The 19576-nt window shown below is 35.2% G+C and overlaps 1 protein-coding gene across 3 annotated transcripts in view; it reads right to left on the reverse strand.

The window, feature by feature from the left end:
- PPP1R12A (protein phosphatase 1 regulatory subunit 12A) overlaps window positions 1-19576 on the reverse strand; it is a 119312-nt gene that overhangs the window by 21327 nt on the left and 78409 nt on the right. For 2 of the 3 annotated variants that reach the window (XM_083365127.1, XM_083365125.1), the window contains exons 10-18: window positions 16102-16314; window positions 14582-14799; window positions 12868-13035; window positions 10951-11124; window positions 7888-7978; window positions 5228-5425; window positions 4948-5101; window positions 3838-3956; window positions 2588-2653 (exon numbers count right to left, since the gene is read on the reverse strand). In XM_083365127.1, coding sequence (XP_083221253.1) covers window positions 2588-2653; window positions 3838-3956; window positions 4948-5101; window positions 5228-5425; window positions 7888-7978; window positions 10951-11124; window positions 12868-13035; window positions 14582-14799; window positions 16102-16314 — 1401 coding nt within the window. The remainder of the gene's footprint in view (window positions 1-2587; window positions 2654-3837; window positions 3957-4947; window positions 5102-5227; window positions 5426-7887; window positions 7979-10950; window positions 11125-12867; window positions 13036-14581; window positions 14800-16101; window positions 16315-19576) is intronic. The other variant, XM_083365126.1, reaches the window with a different exon arrangement.

Below are 19576 nucleotides of genomic sequence, written 5' to 3' on the forward strand. Positions count from 1 at the left end.
ATCTACAAGATGCTCTTGAAAAATATGCCCAGGTAATTCTGGAAACAATGGGTGATAAATTTGCAAAGATGGAGGAGAAATTGGAGAAATTGGAGGAGAGAATAGAAGAGAGGATGGAAGAGAAGTTCAGAGTGATGAAGGTAGACATTTTGTCTTCAGTGTATAGAGTGGCTGAATGTGTGGAAGATTTGGAGGAAAAAGTGGAAGATTTGACTCAAAAGAATGCCATATTAGAAGCAAAAGTACTGGAGAATGAAGATTTAAGAGAAAAAATGGACACAGAACTGAGTCTTGCTCAATATTTCCAAATGCAATATGCTGTTAGAATCAGAGGTTTAAAAGAGAATATTAAGGAAGACCTAAAGCAGTTGATTTCTGAGGCTCTGGAAGTAGTATTGAATCAGCCAGCATCTGAAATAAAGGGAGGCATGGATAAAGTGTTTCGTGTGAATTCATGGATTGCTAGACAGAGAAAGTTACCTAGAGATGTGGTGGTTTATTTTGTAAAGAGGGAAATTAGAGATGAAGTTATTCAAGCTGCCTATGGTACTAAAGTTGTGATTGCTGATCAAGAAGTTTTGGTTCTAAAAGAAATTCCTCCAAAGATTTTAAGGAGAAGGAAGGATTTTACATTTTTAGTGCAAGAGCTCAAGCAACGAGATATAAGGTTCAGATGGGAGATTCCAGTTGGGTTGATGGTGATGTATGAAGGTAAAAGGCACCGTTTGGCCACTGTGATGCAGGCGCGTGATTTTTACAATAATGTTTTAAAAGCAACCCCTCTATCACTTCTGGAAGCTGCAAAGGGATCTGGAGAAGGAAAACACCAAGAGGCTGAAGATGGACAGACAGAGGAGAATGGTGCTGGAGGAGATCAAGCTATAACCTCTTTGGATGATTCTGGAGAGCAGAGGGAGACGCGTGCTGCTTTAAAACGATCAAAGAAAAATAAAAGAAAAATGTACTTACAGCCAAGTAGTGGGAGGAGTACGGCTTAAAAAAGATAGTCCTGTTTAAGCAGTGCTACAAGAGCTCTGGGATGATATGCATGGCAATTAAATTTTTAACTTGGAACGTTAATGGACTAAATTCATCACAGAAGAGGAAGAAAGTTTTTCAATATTAATGATCAATAACAAGCTGACTTTTTTAGTTTACTTTATACGAAGTTTGCCCAGTTGGATTATAAAATTTTTTATTTTTATGAGGGATTGGAATGGTGTTTTGGATGTACAGATGGACAAGGCTGGAGCTTTTAAGCGTGTCCCAAGTCATGTTAGACTGTCTAAATCCTTTTTTGAAATGAAGGATGACTTGGAACTGTGAGATATGTGGCGTGAAAGATATTTGCAAGAAAAGGATTATACTTTCTTTTTTCTGACAGATATCAATTTTTTTTCAGGATCGATTTTATTTTGTTGATTAATGACTTTTTTTTAAGGATGAATGTAAACAGCGGATAAAGGGGTTTTTTTTTGAAATTATTATGAATAAGGGCACCTCTATGGACATGGTTTGGGATGCTAGCAAGGCCTATATGAGAGGGGTGTTGATATATATGAATAATAAATTTAGATGTGCTGTGGAAGCTAGGAGGAAAGAATTGGAGAATGAAATAAAGGAAAAAGAAAAGGCTTTGATTTTGAATCCAGAGGATGTGAAGTTTAAGGAGGCTATTAAACTGTTAAGAGGAATGGTTTGAGTATATCCAGAATAAATATGGGACAAATGGATTGAGTATATCCAGAACAAATATGGGACTAAAAAGTTTTATGTAGTATTTGAACAAGTCTTCCCTTCTTTTCTCTTTTTCTTTTTTCTTATTTTATATATTTTATATTAATAGTGTTTGTAGTTATCCTATATGAGCTAGAGAGTGATAGATTTTAGAATTTACGGTTGTTAGCATATGGTTGTTTATGATTCTTTTTTTTTTGTTTTTTATACCTTGTACTTAGCTCTGGGAAGTCGGGGGGGGGGAGGGGGGGAGGGGAAAGGAGGGAGGGATAGGGGAGGGGTAGGGGGGATTGTTAAAAATAAAATGTATGATAAAACTTTTCAATAAAAAAAAAAGAATACACAGTCCTCGACTTAAGATCACAATTGAGCTGAAAATTTCTTTTGCTAAGTGAGTTTTGCCCTATTTTACAACTTTTCTTGCCACAGTTGTTAAGTAAATCATTGCAATTTTTAAATTAATAACATGGTTAAGTGAATCTGGATTGCCCATTGACTTTGTCAGGTCACAAAAGGTGATCACATGACCCCAGGATACTATAAATGTCATAAATATGAGTAAGTTGCCAAGCGTGTGAATTTTGAGCACACAACCCTGGTGTTGCTGCAGTGGCTGCAAATGTGAAAAACAGTTATAAGTCACCTTTTTCAGTGTCTTTGTAACTTTTAACGGTCACTAAGCAAACTGTTATAAACCGAGGACCACCTTATTTGCAGTGCAACATAATACAGCTTTGTCTATTCGGTTCATATACTGGTTTGGTAAGAATGCAGGAGGCACACTTTTATTTGATAACACTTTAGGAAAAATACAGAATTTTATATTTTATGTAAGGAGAATAAAAATTACCTGTGCTTCTTTTTTATTTGTTCCTTCTTCTGAATCAGACAAGTGTTCTTGTTCATTTTCATCACTCTTAACAGAGAAAATTCACTGAGATTAATTCACATTTTATCTGAAAAGTAGAGGATACTGAAGTGGCCTGTTCTAACCATATTTGTAGCTTGATACTTTTTCTAATACATTTTCTTTCTGCAAAAAGTTTTAAATTTGTCTCTTTTCTTGCTTGTAAGACAATTTTCAGTACAATTTGCAACCTTTTTTAAAATCTACATTACATTTTATGTACAAGTTGTGGGTGTGTTAGCAATATTCTATATTTGCCATCTCGCTTTCTTACAGGTTATATTAGTTAATTTAATTATTTATCCTCATTATTGTAATATTTGACATGATTTATTTTATCAGGCATATAATCCACAATTTTAACTCATTTTTAATAAAATATACAAAGTCACTATTCAGTGAATTATTATTCAGATTTCATTAACAATGGAATGTTTTATGTTGATTGTTAGCAGAATGGATATTTCTGCATGAATAGATTTAATATTTCATGTAGTTTTAAATGTGTCATTCAAATCTGGTTCAGACTGTTGGAAGACTCTCCAGAGCAGATATTTGAGGCATAAGGAAAACACAGCTGAGAAAATTATGTCATGTGAATGTAGCATTTGTTAGAATTCATGATAAATGTATATAAATGTTAAGGTGATCCAAACTCATATTTAGAATGTTTGTTAATACATTAATACCTAAGCAGCTCAGTTTTGTCCAAAAAATCTTACTCAACTGAGCTTTTTCTACTGCACATAAATTTACTATACTATATATAATTGATAATGAAAATAAATATATCTTCTGCCTCTCTAAGCTTCAGTCCTATAATTTGCAACAATTCACCCTTATCACATTACATTACAACTAATACTACATCTTTTAGAATAACTTTTTTATATTGTTAAACAATGTTTTAAAGTCACACTTTTTTAAGGCAATAGCTACCAACCAAATTAAATGTATAAGTTAAGGATTACTCATATAAGAACTATCACTTGCAAGTAGATGGATCATCAATAGTTAAACTACTGTGCAGATGTGGAATTGATCACTGGATATAATATTACTCTGAATATGGACATCACAACAAAATGCACATTACATACAATATCTCATGTTGCAACGTTTACTAGAAAACATCTAAGTCTTCTAAATTGTTTCAAAATGCATATTTAGGGATAAGCTTAATGTAATCTCACATCTTGAGTCCAAAAGGAAACTCCTGTTGATCTTCGTTTTTCTCTTGGCCGCCGTCTTTCTCTTATCGATTTTGTTTGTGATTTATCTTCTTCCTTTTCTTCTTCCTTCTTGTCTGTTTCTGCATAAGTAGTAAATGTTAATGATTTAAACATGTTCTGAAAGCATTCTAACACATAACTTCTATTGCAGTTCCTGAAACCAAGACACCATCCTATTTTATGAAAGAATACCTAAATGTCTTTGATAAAATATATAGTTTTTGACACCCCATTATTCTCATTATTTATAATTCTTCATTTTAGCCAATTCTATCTTCACCTCAATGTAATAATGTATATTTTTAATCTTGGAAATCAAAGTCTAACATATTTGCATACGTCATGACATTTACAAACACAAATTCATTAAAGCATCCAGAGCACACTTATTTATATAAGTATTTGTTTAGCCAGAAGCATCAAGATTTAGCGTGCAACAGACTCTTTGGAGAAAGATTTGCATTTAAGCTAGTTAGATCTGCTTTCTTTTCTATGCACTTTTCACAAAATAATAAAGATCCATTGGTAAAAATAAATTTAAGATAATAGCAAAATCAAATCTTAACTTTCAAACTGATTGTTCAGCTTCAAAATGCTTTTATTAACTTGTACAATAATTATTAAGCATGGCTGCACAAAGCACATTACATTCCTTTGCCATCATGCATTTTATAAGTGTCTTTACCCTTGAATTAATTTAAGAAATAATAAACATCCAGGTACTTGTTTATTTCAGTGTTCCAGTCTTCAGGGCTGAAAAATGAATCTATGTTAAGGTGACACAATACTTAGCTTCAGCCACAATTTAAAATGCTTAAATAAAAAGTTCCCACTACTAGCCTGAATTAAAATTTGAAGCCTATGGCAATTGATGGAAACTAGGAATAAATTTATATTTGATCTATTGGATGCAATTAAAAATATTTTAATGGAAAAAGTATCCTAGCTCGTAATGCTGCAAGATTTCTATATGCTTTATTAGTTATTTATTAACCTCTCTGATAATATTTGGGACAGTTGTTTTATTGGTAGTGAAAAGAAAGCAAGAAAAAGAAATTGGAGAAAATTTACCTCTTTCATTTTCTTTTGCTGCACTTCTTGAGTAAGCAGAAGTTATACCTATAATGCTATTTGGTCTATTCAATTGACTTGAAGAATTAGAAGAAGTGGCTACTGAAGGAGCTGATGAAGCAATTGATGATGTAGTTCTATAACGATGATATGGCTTGTCAATAAAAAAAAATCAACATCAGTTTTGAAATATCAGAATAGGCCCATTTATCAAAGTCATTCTCATACTGTTTTAGAAGCACCATAATATTTATTCACACATTTTAAAAATATAAAATACCTCCTCTAATGTTCGTGCATATCTTTGCCTGTAATCATCATCTTTAGTTTCAGATTCTTTCTTTTCCTCCTGTTTTTCTTTGTCTTGTTTTTCTTTTTCTTCTTTTTCTTTTTCTTCATTTTCTTGTTCTCTAGTTCGTGTAGTACGACTTCTACCAATTGTTTTTTCAGCTTCCTGGAGATCAGTTAATGTGACACCCTAGAAAAGAAGCATCCCTAATGTTAACTTATTGCCTTTATCCTATTTAATATATTTTGATTTTCAAGCACTATTATGAAGGTTTTTTTTAAAAATTAATAATTAGTGACATTTCAGGGATCTCTCTCTCTCTATCTGATATAAATACTAGAAACGTCTATATTGTATAACAATTAAGGACATACATTTGTGAAAAATATTAAAGGTAAAGGTTCCCTCGCACATGGGTGCTAGTCGTTTCCAACTCTAGGGGCCGGTGCTCATCTCCGTTTCAAAGCCGAAGAGCCAGCGCTTGTCCGAGGACGTCTCCGTGGTCATGTGGCCGGCATGACTAGACACCAAAGGCGCACGGAACGCTGTTACCTTCCCACCGTAGTGGTCCCTATTTTTCTACTTGCATTTTTTATGTGCTTTCGAACTGCTAGGTTGGCAGAAGCTGGGACGAGTAACAGGCGCTCACTCTGTTACACGGCACTCAGGAGTTGACCCGCCGAACTGCCGACCTTCTGATCGACAAGCTCAGCGTCCTAACCCACTATTCAGGATATTCATATTTTAATGTAATTCATAATTTTTTATCATTTATATTAATCCTGCATGTCGTGCACAGTATATGTAGCTAAATTCAAAGAAACACTGTAATGTGAATATGAATAATGTTATTTAATTAGAACGTCATGATTGGTTTTACATGGCTTTGTGTTTTACTTCATAAATATCTATATTTTCATTCCATTGTATTTACACTGCTCATGAAGTCCAGCAATCATAAAATACAAATCAGTTAAAAGAGAGATGTATGTCACTAACCTGATTTTATGAGGGAAAACCCAAGGGAAGACAAGAAATTGGGTAGAAACTATAGAGGGGATCCCAATGAAAGAAGGAAATAGGCTATCCCCAGCAATAGGCTTAATAATATTTGATTAAGAAAATGGAGAGCCAGTTTGGTCTAATAGCTATGGTATCGGGCTAAAAACCCACTTTAGACACGAAAGCAAGTTCTGTGACTTTGGGCCAGTAACTTTCTCTCAGCCCAACTCACTTCACAGGGTTATTGTTGTGGGGAAAAATAGGAGGAGGAAGGAGTATTAAATATGTTTGTCACCTTGAGTTATTTATAAATAATAATAATGGATTAAAAACAAACAAACAAATAAATCTGAAGTGAATGTAAGCTTTAAAGAGAAAAATATTCCTTGTCCCTGTAACTTTTTCCCCTCTTCCATAGCCAGCTTGCTGACTGGTAAGCAAAAAGAGGAGGTACATAAAACTTGCAAGACTTGGGTCTTGCTAGTAATCACTAATCTTTTCATGTAGAACAGGAGGCAAAGCTCCCATGCTCTGTCAAGGGCTTCTAATGGGGCGACCAAACGGTAACTTTCCCTTCTCTGCCTCATCTTCTAACTGTGTCTTAAGGCTTTCAGTGGCTATGTAGCCAGGAAGCCAATATTCAAAAGTCACCATACAAAGCAAGCAAGTTTAATGAAATTATGGAAAATAAGCACATTTTCCTGCTAGTTTTAAAGAAAAGAATAATCAAATGAAAATCAGATCCTCTTCTCAATGGTACTCTTACCACAGGCTGCTGGAAAGAAAAGTAATTAACAGCTAAAAGAACATAATACAAAATACTGCAAAAAAGGAGCACAGGTAGTATATGAAATCAAGTGTTTAAAAATACGATTAGAACTATTTATGCTAGCTATTCCCTCCTGCTCTAAATTTCATTATGGAGGGCTTTTTTAAAAAAAAATCACAGCCAATTTCATCATCTTTCAATTCTTTTATTTTACAAAGGTATCCTTTTCTGTAATTGGGTAAAATCTCAGCAACTATTCCTTGAATGTGGCTACTGAAACTAAGGCCACGTTTAGAAGAAAAATGATAAAATTTTGTTAAAATAAAAATGTGATTAATATGGTAAGACAAATACACTAGGGGAGAATAAATGTAGCTCAGACGAACTGTGGAGTCCTTGATGCTTTCTGAGCTTGTTTGCTTGCTTGCAGACTTTTTGTGATCTGTTTAGATCAGGGATCCTCAACCTCCTGTCCGTGGACTGGTACCAGGCCGTGGCATGCCAGCAACCAGGCTGCACAAACAAGGAAAGCCTCATCCGTGAGATGCAGGCAACACACAAAACCACACACCCTCCAGTCCATGGAAAAATCTCTCTCCATGGAACTGATCCCTGGTGCCCAAAAGGTTGGGGACCTCTGGTCTAGATAGTATCTTCAGTGCTATGCAGCGCAATGAACATATCTATTCTGATATGAAATGCCTGTGGGCAAACAACTACCAACAGAGCACTAAGGACTCCACAAACAGCACATTTCTAGATCACTATAAAATGTCATCACTTCTTTATATATCGTATATTCTGGCAGAATGTAAAAAATACAAAGCACCCAGTACCACCATTTTGTGAGATGGTTATAAGATACCAAAGATTGATGTACCTGTGTGGATCTTCTGGACTGCCTCGCTTGTCTTGATCTAGCTTTTCTTTGGGATTCTGATTCTTCATCCCGAACTGGAGTGAGGTATGACCTGGAATGAAAGATCTGCTAGGTAATACTCAGTATAAAATAATTGAATTTTTGGCTCTCTTTCTCTCTCTCTCTCTCTCTCTCTCTCACACACACACACAAACTTCCTTAAGATTCTTGATTAAATAATCTAAGGCTGAAAATGATTATGTTGAATTGCTAATTCTTGAACTTGAAAGGACATTTGCATGATAAGTAGCCACACATGTTTAGCTCAACACACTATTTTTATCCCTATGTACTATGAAAATAATTTACAAGAAGTCCTCAACTTACAACCACAATTGAGACCAGAATTTCTGTTGTTAAGCAAGGCAACTGTTAAGTGAGTCACATCCAATTTTACAATCTTTTTTTGACATAGTTGTTAAATGAATCCCCTGCAGTTAATAATGGTTGTTAAGCAAACCATGCCCTCGTCACTTCTCGCCTGGATTACTGCAATGCTCTTTACATGGGGCTGCCCTTGAAGTGCACCCGGAGGCTTCAGCTGGTGCATGTTACACCACTCCTCAGCGAGCTGCATTGGCTTCCAGTTACCCTCCGGGTGCGATTCAAGGTGCAGGTAATAAGGTTTAAAGCCCTATATGGCTTAGCCCCGGGGTACTTGCGAGACCACCTGCTGCCATTATCAACCTCCCATCGCCCACTTTGCTCCCACAGAGTCGGCCTCCTCAGGGTGCCGTCGGCCAGGCAATGCCGTCTGGCGATCCCCAGGGGGACAGCCTTCTCTGTGGGCGCGCCGACCCTCTGGAATGAACTGCCTCTGGAGCTGCGGACGGCCCCTGACCTTCGGTCTTTCCGCCGTGACCTGAAGACTTGGTTATTCCAACAAGCAGGTCTGGACTGACTATGTTTTTTAAATTTGGCTTTTATTGAGTTAAATTGTCATGTATCTATTACATTTATTGTTTAATTCTTTTTTAAATTTTGTATTCCATGTTTCTTAATTTTTTTGTTGTAAGCCGCCCTGAGTCCTTAGGGAGAAGGGCGGCATATAAATTCAATAAATCTAATCTAATCTAATCTGATTCCCCATTGACTTTGCTTGTTGTAAACTGACTGGGAAGATCACAAATGGAGATCACATGACCCTGAGACACTGCAACCATCATTAATACCTGCCAAATATCTGAATTTTAAACATATGCCCGGGGGGATGCTGCAAGGGTTGTAAGTATGTGTATTGGTTTTAAATCACTTTTTCCAGTGTTGTTCCAACTTCAATCACTTGTTAAATGAATGTTTATAAGTCAAGGACTACCCATATATAATTACCAGACAACTTTAAGATAAAAAAATAAAAAATACTTTGAAAATTAAAAAGTTAGATTATTTGATTGTGAAATGTTCAAACATATCTTGACATGCTAGTGAGAGTGATGAACAAATCAAATGCCTAGATTTTGAACTTACCTGCTTTTTAACCCTTTCTTTTACATTAAGTGGCTTTTCACATATAAAAAGCTTGGAACAGAAGCAGTCATTATATGTATCGTGCACCTAATCTTACATATATATCACATAACAACTGAGTTTCCATTATCTTTTTTTAAATGAAAGTTATTGCTTCGTAAGCTTTGTGTTGGGAAGGTCAAAAAACCTTAAGAATATTTACTGTTTACTTCACCATTTTACAGTCATTATTTAGGCATGAACTCTATTGTAGAAGTTAATTGTAGCTCAGAATCTGCATTTGAAGTGTGTTTCAGCACATGCACGCTCACACAATTTATATGCATGCATGTATTTTTGTTGTACTTCAGAATGGTTTTCACAAACTTATTGGATTGGAAGAAACCTTAGAGATCGCCTTGTCTAACCTCCCAACACACAGCAGCAAATGTATCAAGATGACTGACTGACCAGTCCAGGGGAAAGCATTGGGAAAGGGAGCTTTTTCTGGACTGACACATTTTAAATTTACAAACAAGGAAACTGAGTTCCTATGATTTTCCTGGGGTAGGAAGAGTCCGAGAATCACTATGCAAGATGCTCCACACAGCAGCAGTCTGCAAGGAGACTTGGGGAGCAGCGCTCCAAGGTAGCCAGGTGAACCATTCAGCTAGGGCAGGGGTAGGCAACCTTGGCTCTTTTATGACTCGTGGACTTCAACTCCCAGAATTCCTGAGCCAGAATGGCTCAGCTTGGAAACCTCTCCCTTTCCCCTCAGCGTGGCTGGCTCAGGAATTCTGGGAGTTGAAGTCCACGAGTCAGAAAAGAGCCAATGTTGCCTACCCTTGAGGCTACTATCTTCAAGATACTTAACATAAAAAAAAGACTGCTTGTGGGCAGGTAACTTTTCAACCATCAGAAAATTTATGTAATAATTCTACCAGTTTCACACATGATTCTGGAAAGTTGCTTAAGTAACAACTATAGAGTTTATTATGTTTTAAAGTTAATGTTTATTAATTAACACCGCTTTTTTAAAAAGAAACTATAAACATAACTATTTAAACTTAATTTCCTTAAACTTTACTAATTTTAATATTCTTATACAAACTACCAAGTTAGCTCTGTACAGCTACCATAAAACTTTATGCCTTTTATTGGAAATCACACAGGATTTTCATTTGAAATGGATAGCAAACTAAGTAACCATCATTATCAAAAATCATGTCATATCTATCAAAACAATAAAAATTGTATTAACTCAATGTTTGCAAAAGAGGACATTTTGGGGAAAAGAGGAAATCAACTAAAACCATTATGTGGATATGGATTATAGAAATCAATTGTTAATGATTGTTTTACAAATGTAAACCCAGACAACACACTGTTCACCAATTATTAAGTGATTTATGTTTTAAAAAATCAATAAAACATATTACAAAAAAAGAAAGTACAAATAACCTATACTTTATTTTGGAAAAGTACAGTATAACTTCACAGTGTTTTAAATATACATTTAGCAAGAAGCATACTAATATCTATCTATGCAATAAAAATAATATTGTTATGTTTACACACCTGCGTCTCTCCCTGACTTCTGAAGATGACACAGTACCAGTAGTAGTTGTAGTCAAGGCAGTAGTAGTAACCCCAGTATTCAGAACTGAGGGTGCAACAGGAACAGTCAGTGCTGTGGAAACATTGTCTTTGTCTTTCTCAGAACTATCGTCAGCCCACAAACGATTCAAGGTACTACAGGATCCCAGCAAAAAGAACAAAAGAAAAAGAAAAATGGCTGAGAAAAAACAGCAGTTCACTAAAAGAGTGTGGTGCAAAGAATGATTTTTTAAAAATGCAAACATTCCAAGTGAATTTTATTGGACTGTATTTTCACTTTATTTCTCAAGGACTATTTATTAGTATTCATAGCTATTCTTTTTATGTGAACATTATTTTGATTTTAAGCCATGGGTCATATGTAAAATGACAAAATGATGCACTGAAATTTAAACATAATATGGCTAAAATAATACACTGAAAGAAATGTCAAATTATATTAACATACAGTAATATTCTGCCAGTTGGAGATGCCTTAGGCTGGAGGTGGTTGGTATAATAACACCACCCTTCACACTGCTTGAGTCTGTAATTTTTAGTCTTAATCCTTGCAATCCTTGTGATTTTAATTGTTCTTAAATTTATAATTGTTTTATATTTTTATTTTTATTACACTGTAAGATGCCCAGAGTTGCTTTGGATAGCAAAATGGTATCATAAAAATTTAATAATTAAATAAATACTCCAGTTGAAGCTATGTTTATATTCTATCTTCAGTGCAAAGAACACAGATAAACTACTTGGCATTTCCACTTCTTGATTAGTGAATATTAGTTATCCTCAATCATATCTAAATATTATATCATAATTGGATACACACACATGTCCCAAATAACACTATGAAAGTGGCAGAACAGCAGTATATAACTTATGGTTTTGATTTCTCCCTAATCACGTGCACATAGACACAAGGACCTCCTTTGAATTACATTTACTCATCCTATCACAGGGATGTCAAACTCACGTCACGTGATGTATTGCGACTTTTCCCCCATTGCCAGCAATGGGGTGGCGCAGTTTCAGTATGATGCATCCGGCCTGCAGGCCGGCAGTTTGACATGCCTGTCCTATCATGTCCTGCAGGAGAAGCATGCTCTAAGTTCCATTGACCAAGGAATGCCATCTGAAAAAGCACCTTTTCTATCATGGCTCCTGCCCTTTGGAACACCATCACCCCTACCCCCCCACCCCAGAAATCAGAATGGCTTCGACCCTGCTGACTTTTCATAAAGCCCTGAAAGCAGAAGTGAGGAGTTAGAAGTAGGGCAGAGCCTGTGCAGTAGCCTTATTGGCTATTTTTGATGGATATGAGAACACCCCTGCTATGGATTTTGTTGGATGGCCTTTTAAAAGTATTTTATGGCTCTTAAATTGTAGTTACTCTGTTGTTTTGGTGGGTTTTTTATTTTTATTTTTTTGTAGGCTACCCAGAGTCAGAGATATGAGATGGGAGGCAATATAAATGGATTAATTAAATACGTACACAAACACAGTTTTTTAGGGAATGTTGCCCTCCAAAAACCAGATATGGGAATTACAATGGGTCAATCTAAAAGCTTTTTTCTGGTCTCTCTTGGATAAAGTAAAGTGGAAACTGTCAGAAATCATTTTGGAGATAATATCTCCAGTAATGTTGAAAACCCACAGAAATCAGTGTATTAAATCCATAATATCTTAAGTACAAATAAGTGAATTACACCAAGAAAAAAGGAATTTATCTTAGAATCAGACCACTACTACAACTTGAGTTGAAAACTAATTTAAGTTCACATGTGGTATTACTCTGGTCTCAAATGTTTTTAATCCACCTGTAGGCACAAAATCAGCACAAAACTACAGGCCCAGTACCTTATGCACAAAAGCTCACATTAATCTCACCTGCTTTGCATGACTGATGTTGCTGAACCTGTTGTGGCCTTTGCAGCAGTGGTTGTACTAGAAAGCAGATTTTTCTGAAGACCAGTGAGAGAGGTAACAGTTGATATAGATGTAGTATTTGGAACACTAGTATTAATCAAGTCATCTTGTCTTCTACCAAAGGAACTGCTACCAAATAAAAAAAAATTGAAATATTTTTATACTGATGATTTTTTGACCAAATTCCAATTAAATTCACTAAAAGATAAAGAAAAAATGATAATTATAATACGAGACTACTATTTCCCCCCCCTCTTCTAGATATGATTAAAAGGTAAAGGTAAAGGTTCCCCCGCAAATGCGTGCTAGTTGTTTCCAACTCTAGGGGCCGGTGCTCATCTCCGTTTCAAAGCCGAAGAGCCAGCGCTTGTCCGAGGACGTCTCCGTGGTCATGTGGCCGGCATGACTAGATGCCAAAGGCGCACGGAACGCTGTTACCTTCCCACCGTAGTGGTCCCTATTTTTCTACTTGCATTTTTACATGCTTTCAAACTGCTAGGTTGGCAGAAACTGGGACAAGTAACAGGCGCTCACTCTGTTACGCGGCACTCGGGATTCGACCCGCCAAACTGCTGACCTTCTGATCGCATCCTAACCCACTGAGCCACCACGTCCCTTAGATATGATTACACAGCCTTAATTCAGTAAAACAACATGCTTGCATATATCCATGTAATAATATGCATATTTACCAAATAGCAAAGTTGTAATTATTATTATTTTATATATTTAATAATAACTTTAATTACAACTCTGCTTGTAAAAGCAAGCAAATGAAATCCATTAAAATGCATATTTTACTAGTTATAAAATAATAAAAATTATAAAGCAAACTCACTAGTGAAGAACTCATACCTACCTAAAATATTCATATCAATGAAAGGCAATCCTATTTCTATTGTTGCTTCCAGTAACAGGAAAAACAATATTCTTACATTTATTTAGTTTATTACATTATGGAAAATCATTTTTAAAAAGCCCAGTGAATTACATAAAGTGTGCCTTTTAGTTATTAATATCAAAAGAAATAAAACTAAATTTAACATGATTAGTGACAAAAGAAAAGCAGGTAGAAAAAAAATTACAAACCCAGAGAAACATCCTAGAGCAGAGGTCCCCAACCTTTTGGGCACCAGGGACAGGTACTGTGGAGAAAGATTTTTCCCTGGACCGGAGAGTGTGTGGTTATGTGTTCTGCCTGCATGCCACAGATGGGGCTTTGCTTGTTTCTGCAGTCCGGTTGCTGGCATGCCACGGACCAGTACCGGTCCACGGACCGGGGGTTGGGGATCCCTGTCTTAGAGAATAATATCCCACTCCCCCTGCAACATCTCACATGTGAATATGCTCATACCAAAAGATGGGAGATAAGACCAAAATCAATATTCCCTTCAAACAAGTACAGAAATCACTGTAGTAATGAAGTAATTGTTATTTTTCATTTATACAAAACTATTCTTTTTATATATTCAGCATATATTATATATACTAAATATATTATTCAACTGTGTAACTGAAATATATTGAAACATTTAAATGATGCTGTTCTTTAAATTACTTTTTGAATAAATTGTACTTCAAATCAAGCACTCAAAATGTTGATATTCTTTTACATGCTTGCTTTTTGCTAATAAGTCTAGAAAATACCTCATATTATAAAGTGTTATTTATTTACCTTTTCTGATAGCTTGAATTTAGTGATGTGGTTCCTTCATTTGAGATATTTTTCTTTGCATCTTCTTCCCATTTTCTTCTAGTATAAGAACCACTACCACGTATTATACTGGCTGAAGAATCCCTATTTTCTTTCTCTTCAATATCTGATGTACTGGCCAGCCGTCTTGGTATTGTAGGTGCCACATAAGCAAGCCTGGTTGTTTTTGTATCTTTCTCCTGAAAGATTTTTTAAAAAATAATATTTCAGTTTAGCACAATTTAAAGTTTCATTTTTTAAAGAACCAATTTCCTCAGAGCAATAAGTATATTCATTCGTGAAATATTCCATATTAGATTTACAATTTCCTCCAATCAAGTTTACAGAACAGTAAGCTAAGGGCTTCATGAAATTAATCTAAGGACTGTGTATCTCATGTTCTTCTCCTAAAGTATCATCATCAGCAAACCATGTTTCTAAATTGGATAATCAAGTCAGACTTTGCACAACAGAATTAATGTACCCAAATTTGATATCAGGTCCCAGAATAAGGACAAAATGATATCAAAGTATTTCAGCCTTCCAGGACACTCCATTACAGATCTTCAAAGAAGCTATTTTGGAAGAAAGTAAGTTAATCAGCACAAATGAGTGTGAAACTGTTAAACTCACATACTTCAAAAACTTCCTGTGTGTGTGTGTGTGTGTGTGTGTGTGTGTGTGTGCGTGCGCGCACGCCTGTCTGTCTTGTCTATCAAGTTTATATGACTAACTCAGAAGATCTCATTAAACGCAATGAATTTTTAAACAAATTACAACAATTGGTAAGATACTTGTATTCTGCATCTGTGTAACTAGTCTTCTGTTTCTTTTCCCCTACCCCCATCCTAATTTAAATGCTACCTCAATTTAGCTATTCCAGGCATTAGAGTAAGTGAGCTGTAATTTAGAAAAGTTTACGCCTTTTCATAAAATTTGTTAATCTGAAAAGATACTACCAGACTCCTTCTGGTTTATACTTTAAAATACTTACAAAACTAAAATCTAGAAAGCTGATTAGTTGCTAAATCTGAACTAAAATATGGAAAGGGCAATAACAAGATAATTGCACAGAATTACTTTCTCTCCACAAAGCATTAGGGTAGTAGATTCATCAAACTGCTGAACAAGACTCTTTTACTACACTGAAAGAAAGCAGTAAAAACTTTGTATGCATATTAATAATAGATATCTGGGGAGAGATGAATGAGATGTCATTATCTTTCTGCAAGACACTAGTTTGTATATACTAAACAAGAATCAAAGAAAAACACACAGAAAGACACCTGATGTCCTCTCCTCGCTGAGATTTTATATTTCAAACATATTTTTCCATTTATGCAGGTAAAGACCTTAACCCATAAATTATGGACATAAAAATCTGGTTTGCATTTTCATAGTCTGGTTGTCATTTAAACATGAACTGCTTTGGTCTGAAATCACTACCAAGAGTAACTTAATTAACAATAACTTAATTACGTCACACATTTTGGAGGAGTTACCTTGTCTTTGTTATCTAATGAAGATGATAATCTAGGGCTTGAAGCTGAACGCATGACACCTGTTGAATCTTTTTCTTTCTGAGTTTCTTTGCTAGCTGTAATTTCTGCCAGAGCCCCGTAACTGCCAGTCTTTCGAAGACACAATCTCCAAGAAGCAGGAGACTCATCTTTTCGTTCTTCTTCTTTGGGAGAAATCTTAGCTGAAGTTGGAAACTGCAAAACATAAAGTTGCTTTGTTATAATCTTGCTTTCAAGCATCCACCGTGCAGTCAAACATTTAAGAAAGGACATGCATAGACCAGAATACAAGAAATTCTAGAATCTCAACAATAACAGGTTTTCTGCTCTGTACACTGTACATAAATCAGGGAAACAGCATCATTCTGCTGAATTACATTGCAACCATCTTTAATACCCAAACCAAGAATATTGACTACAACGTAAGTTTCTGTGTTACAGGATGAAGGTATCACACAATCACACAATGCACACTTAGAGAACAGAAATTTAGGCAAGCAACTCTGTTTTTAACTTTGTTGGGTTTATGAAGGTTAAAACTCTACCTTATTCAAAATGCATTTACACAACATAGATGCTATATTTAAGGAATGTAGCAATTAATGTTTGCATTCTTCCACTTATCTTTATAAAACTTCAAAGGTGCAAAAATAAACATTACAGATGATCTCATCAGAAGGTCATATAGAACAACTATGTGAAACCTGGTTCAAAATTACATAAAGTTTGTTTCCATATAGATTATTTGGAAACTAATTCTAACAAGCCTCCTTAAAAAAATCTCTTAAAAACATGCTGCTACCCATGATGCTGACCCCCACCCAAGGAATACCTTCCAAAATAATGCAATAGTGAAAAATATATTATCTTCAAAAGTATTACTTTGTTAATAGACTTGTCCTCCCTACAAAATGAAAGGCAGGGTTCCTTCCTAGCCAATCAACAGCAATGAAAAAGTTTAAAATATAACTATGAAGATGGTGGGTTTCTTATGTGCAATAATATTGCAATACTGGTTGGATTCATACATTGCACTAAACTGTGACTATGATGTATCATGGTTTGTCAGTAAGATGCATTGGTCTGGACTGCAACGGTGCTAAACACTAAACCATGATTGTGGCTTTGTATAATGTGTGCATGCAATATTTCTGATGGTCCATATTTGTTTGGTGCTTTATTTTATAACAGTAATATTTATTTAACCTGAGAAAATAAGGTCAAATAATGAGAATGAATGCAAACAGTAACTGCTTCTGTCAAACCTCAAGAATTTGAGCTTTTCTTTGGGCCTATAAATAGGTCACATGAGACATTCTAATTTTCAATCATTTTAATTCTAGAATTCTATGCTTTATGAGCTTTTTTCAATATTAGCTTCTCTACATATGTCATATTTCTGGAGAAGAAAGAAAAGTTTCTTATCATTCTTATCAAGTTAAAATTTCAAACTAATTAATTATTTTTTCAAAGGTTAGCTTTCAATGTTGCACTATGAATACACACTTGCAATGATGCAAAAATAACACGGTTTAAAATCATGCAATTACAATGCCAACATTTGAATTAGCAGTTGTTATGTGGTAACCTGGAAAAAGAAGCTAAACATACAATGCCCTCACCAGAGACTTTTCACCTTTACTTGGCACAAGAACAATGCCTGTTCTATGTAAGCCCTGCCTCCATGATGCAGGATCTACAGAGTCCATCACAGGCATGAGAGGAGAGGGAGAGTCATACTAAAGCCAATTGGGACAAGACACACACAAGAGATATAAAGATTGAAGAAAAAAAATGGTCTTTGCTTTAAAAGGCTACATGGCTCTCTACCCTATTTATTTTTTCATAAAAAGGCACTAGACATGTGCTTAAATTTATTTCATCAAAAATCCCTAATAATAATAGAATTTTTGAATTACAGAATTAAAATATATTAAAATATTGATGTAAGGATTCACAAACGTTTCTCCACATCCCTTGACTCCAGACATATTTTTGAATGAGGAATCCATTTTAGTACTTCCAGTGCTGAAAGACCCACAACCATATAGGAAAAAAAGAAGAGGAATGGGAAGAGAAGACAGGGAAGGATGAGAAATCATTTAGAAATAAAGGAATGCCAGAAGGAAAAGAGTTGTAGAAGAAAATTGATTCAGAGGCACTCTTTTTCTATTTTCTTCTTCACTAAGGATCACCATTACTTGACCAAGTTTATCAAAGTATGGTTAAAGATTTCCTTAGTATTGCAACTAGATGTGGAAATAGTTGAAACCTAATGCTATTTTATAAATTAGCTGATATAATTGATGCTTCTCCATATTCACATAATATATAGGAAAGTATAGATATACAATGTTCTGAATCTAAACCGAAAAGATGCTTCAGAGTGCATGTATCAGAACCTTATTAAGGAATACACAATAGCTGTGCTTCCCAAGAAAATTAAGTGTTTGATGCAAGAAAGTGACAAACAGTGTTAAGTTTCAGAAAAGGTGTGAGTATGCTATTAGCCCTTCCTTAGCTTAAAAATATTTTTTCCTTGGACTGCAAAGTTATCATGCAAATGCAGATAGACACATCTTCTTTATAGATGCGCCAAAAGATGCAGTAAGCACAATAAAAAATGCTCTGAAGCATATTTTCAGCTTCAAATCTGAAGCACACCATATCCCTAGACAAGTTATTAAGATTTGCTGAGAGCATTGGTAAAGGCTACCAGAAATTCTTACTCTTTAGAGTTTTTCTTTTAAGGTGTTCTCAAACCTACTGGCAAATTGACAGATTTAACAAGTTGACAGATCTCTAAATTAAGCAGACTGAGAACTGAGACAATAATCTTTCACTCTTAGCATCTAACAAATCTTGAAAACTACCCAGTATTTGGATGAAAGACCATCAAGAAAACCAAGGATTGTATGTTGGACTGGGAAACTAAAAAAATATTCTAGAATATTTCTTTATTTTTGCCAGTGCAACTATACAGCACAGTAAACACCAGTATCCAGCTCAATTTGTAGCGTTTAAGATTTCATAGAGGGTTTTTTTTTACAGTTGGCAAGTAATAAAAATGCTTGCTCTTCAACATACAAACAATACAAAAGCTATATATTTGTTCAAGGCGAAATATGTGAATCTCTAGGATTATAAATTAGTTTATAGGGAAAATTAGAATCAAAGTCAGATCTTTACAACACGGCTATGTGGAAATGTGTCATGCTTAAATGAAGGCAATTTCAGGACCTCCAAAATATAACTGTTAATGCTCTCAATGCTGGAAAAGTTTGAAATCCGACAGTCCACTGTCAGTCAGACTAAACATTGAGAGAACTCATCAGCACTGTTACCATCTCCTGGAATGGTTGATCAACCAAGATCACACCAAAAACTAGGCACTCAATATTTCATAAGGCCTTAAAAGTAATATCTAAGGAACTAATGGCCTTTCTTGTATTGGCAA

Source organism: Vipera ursinii (genome assembly GCF_947247035.1).
Source record: "Vipera ursinii genome assembly, chromosome: 6".
Lineage (NCBI taxonomy): Eukaryota > Metazoa > Chordata > Lepidosauria > Squamata > Viperidae > Vipera > Vipera ursinii.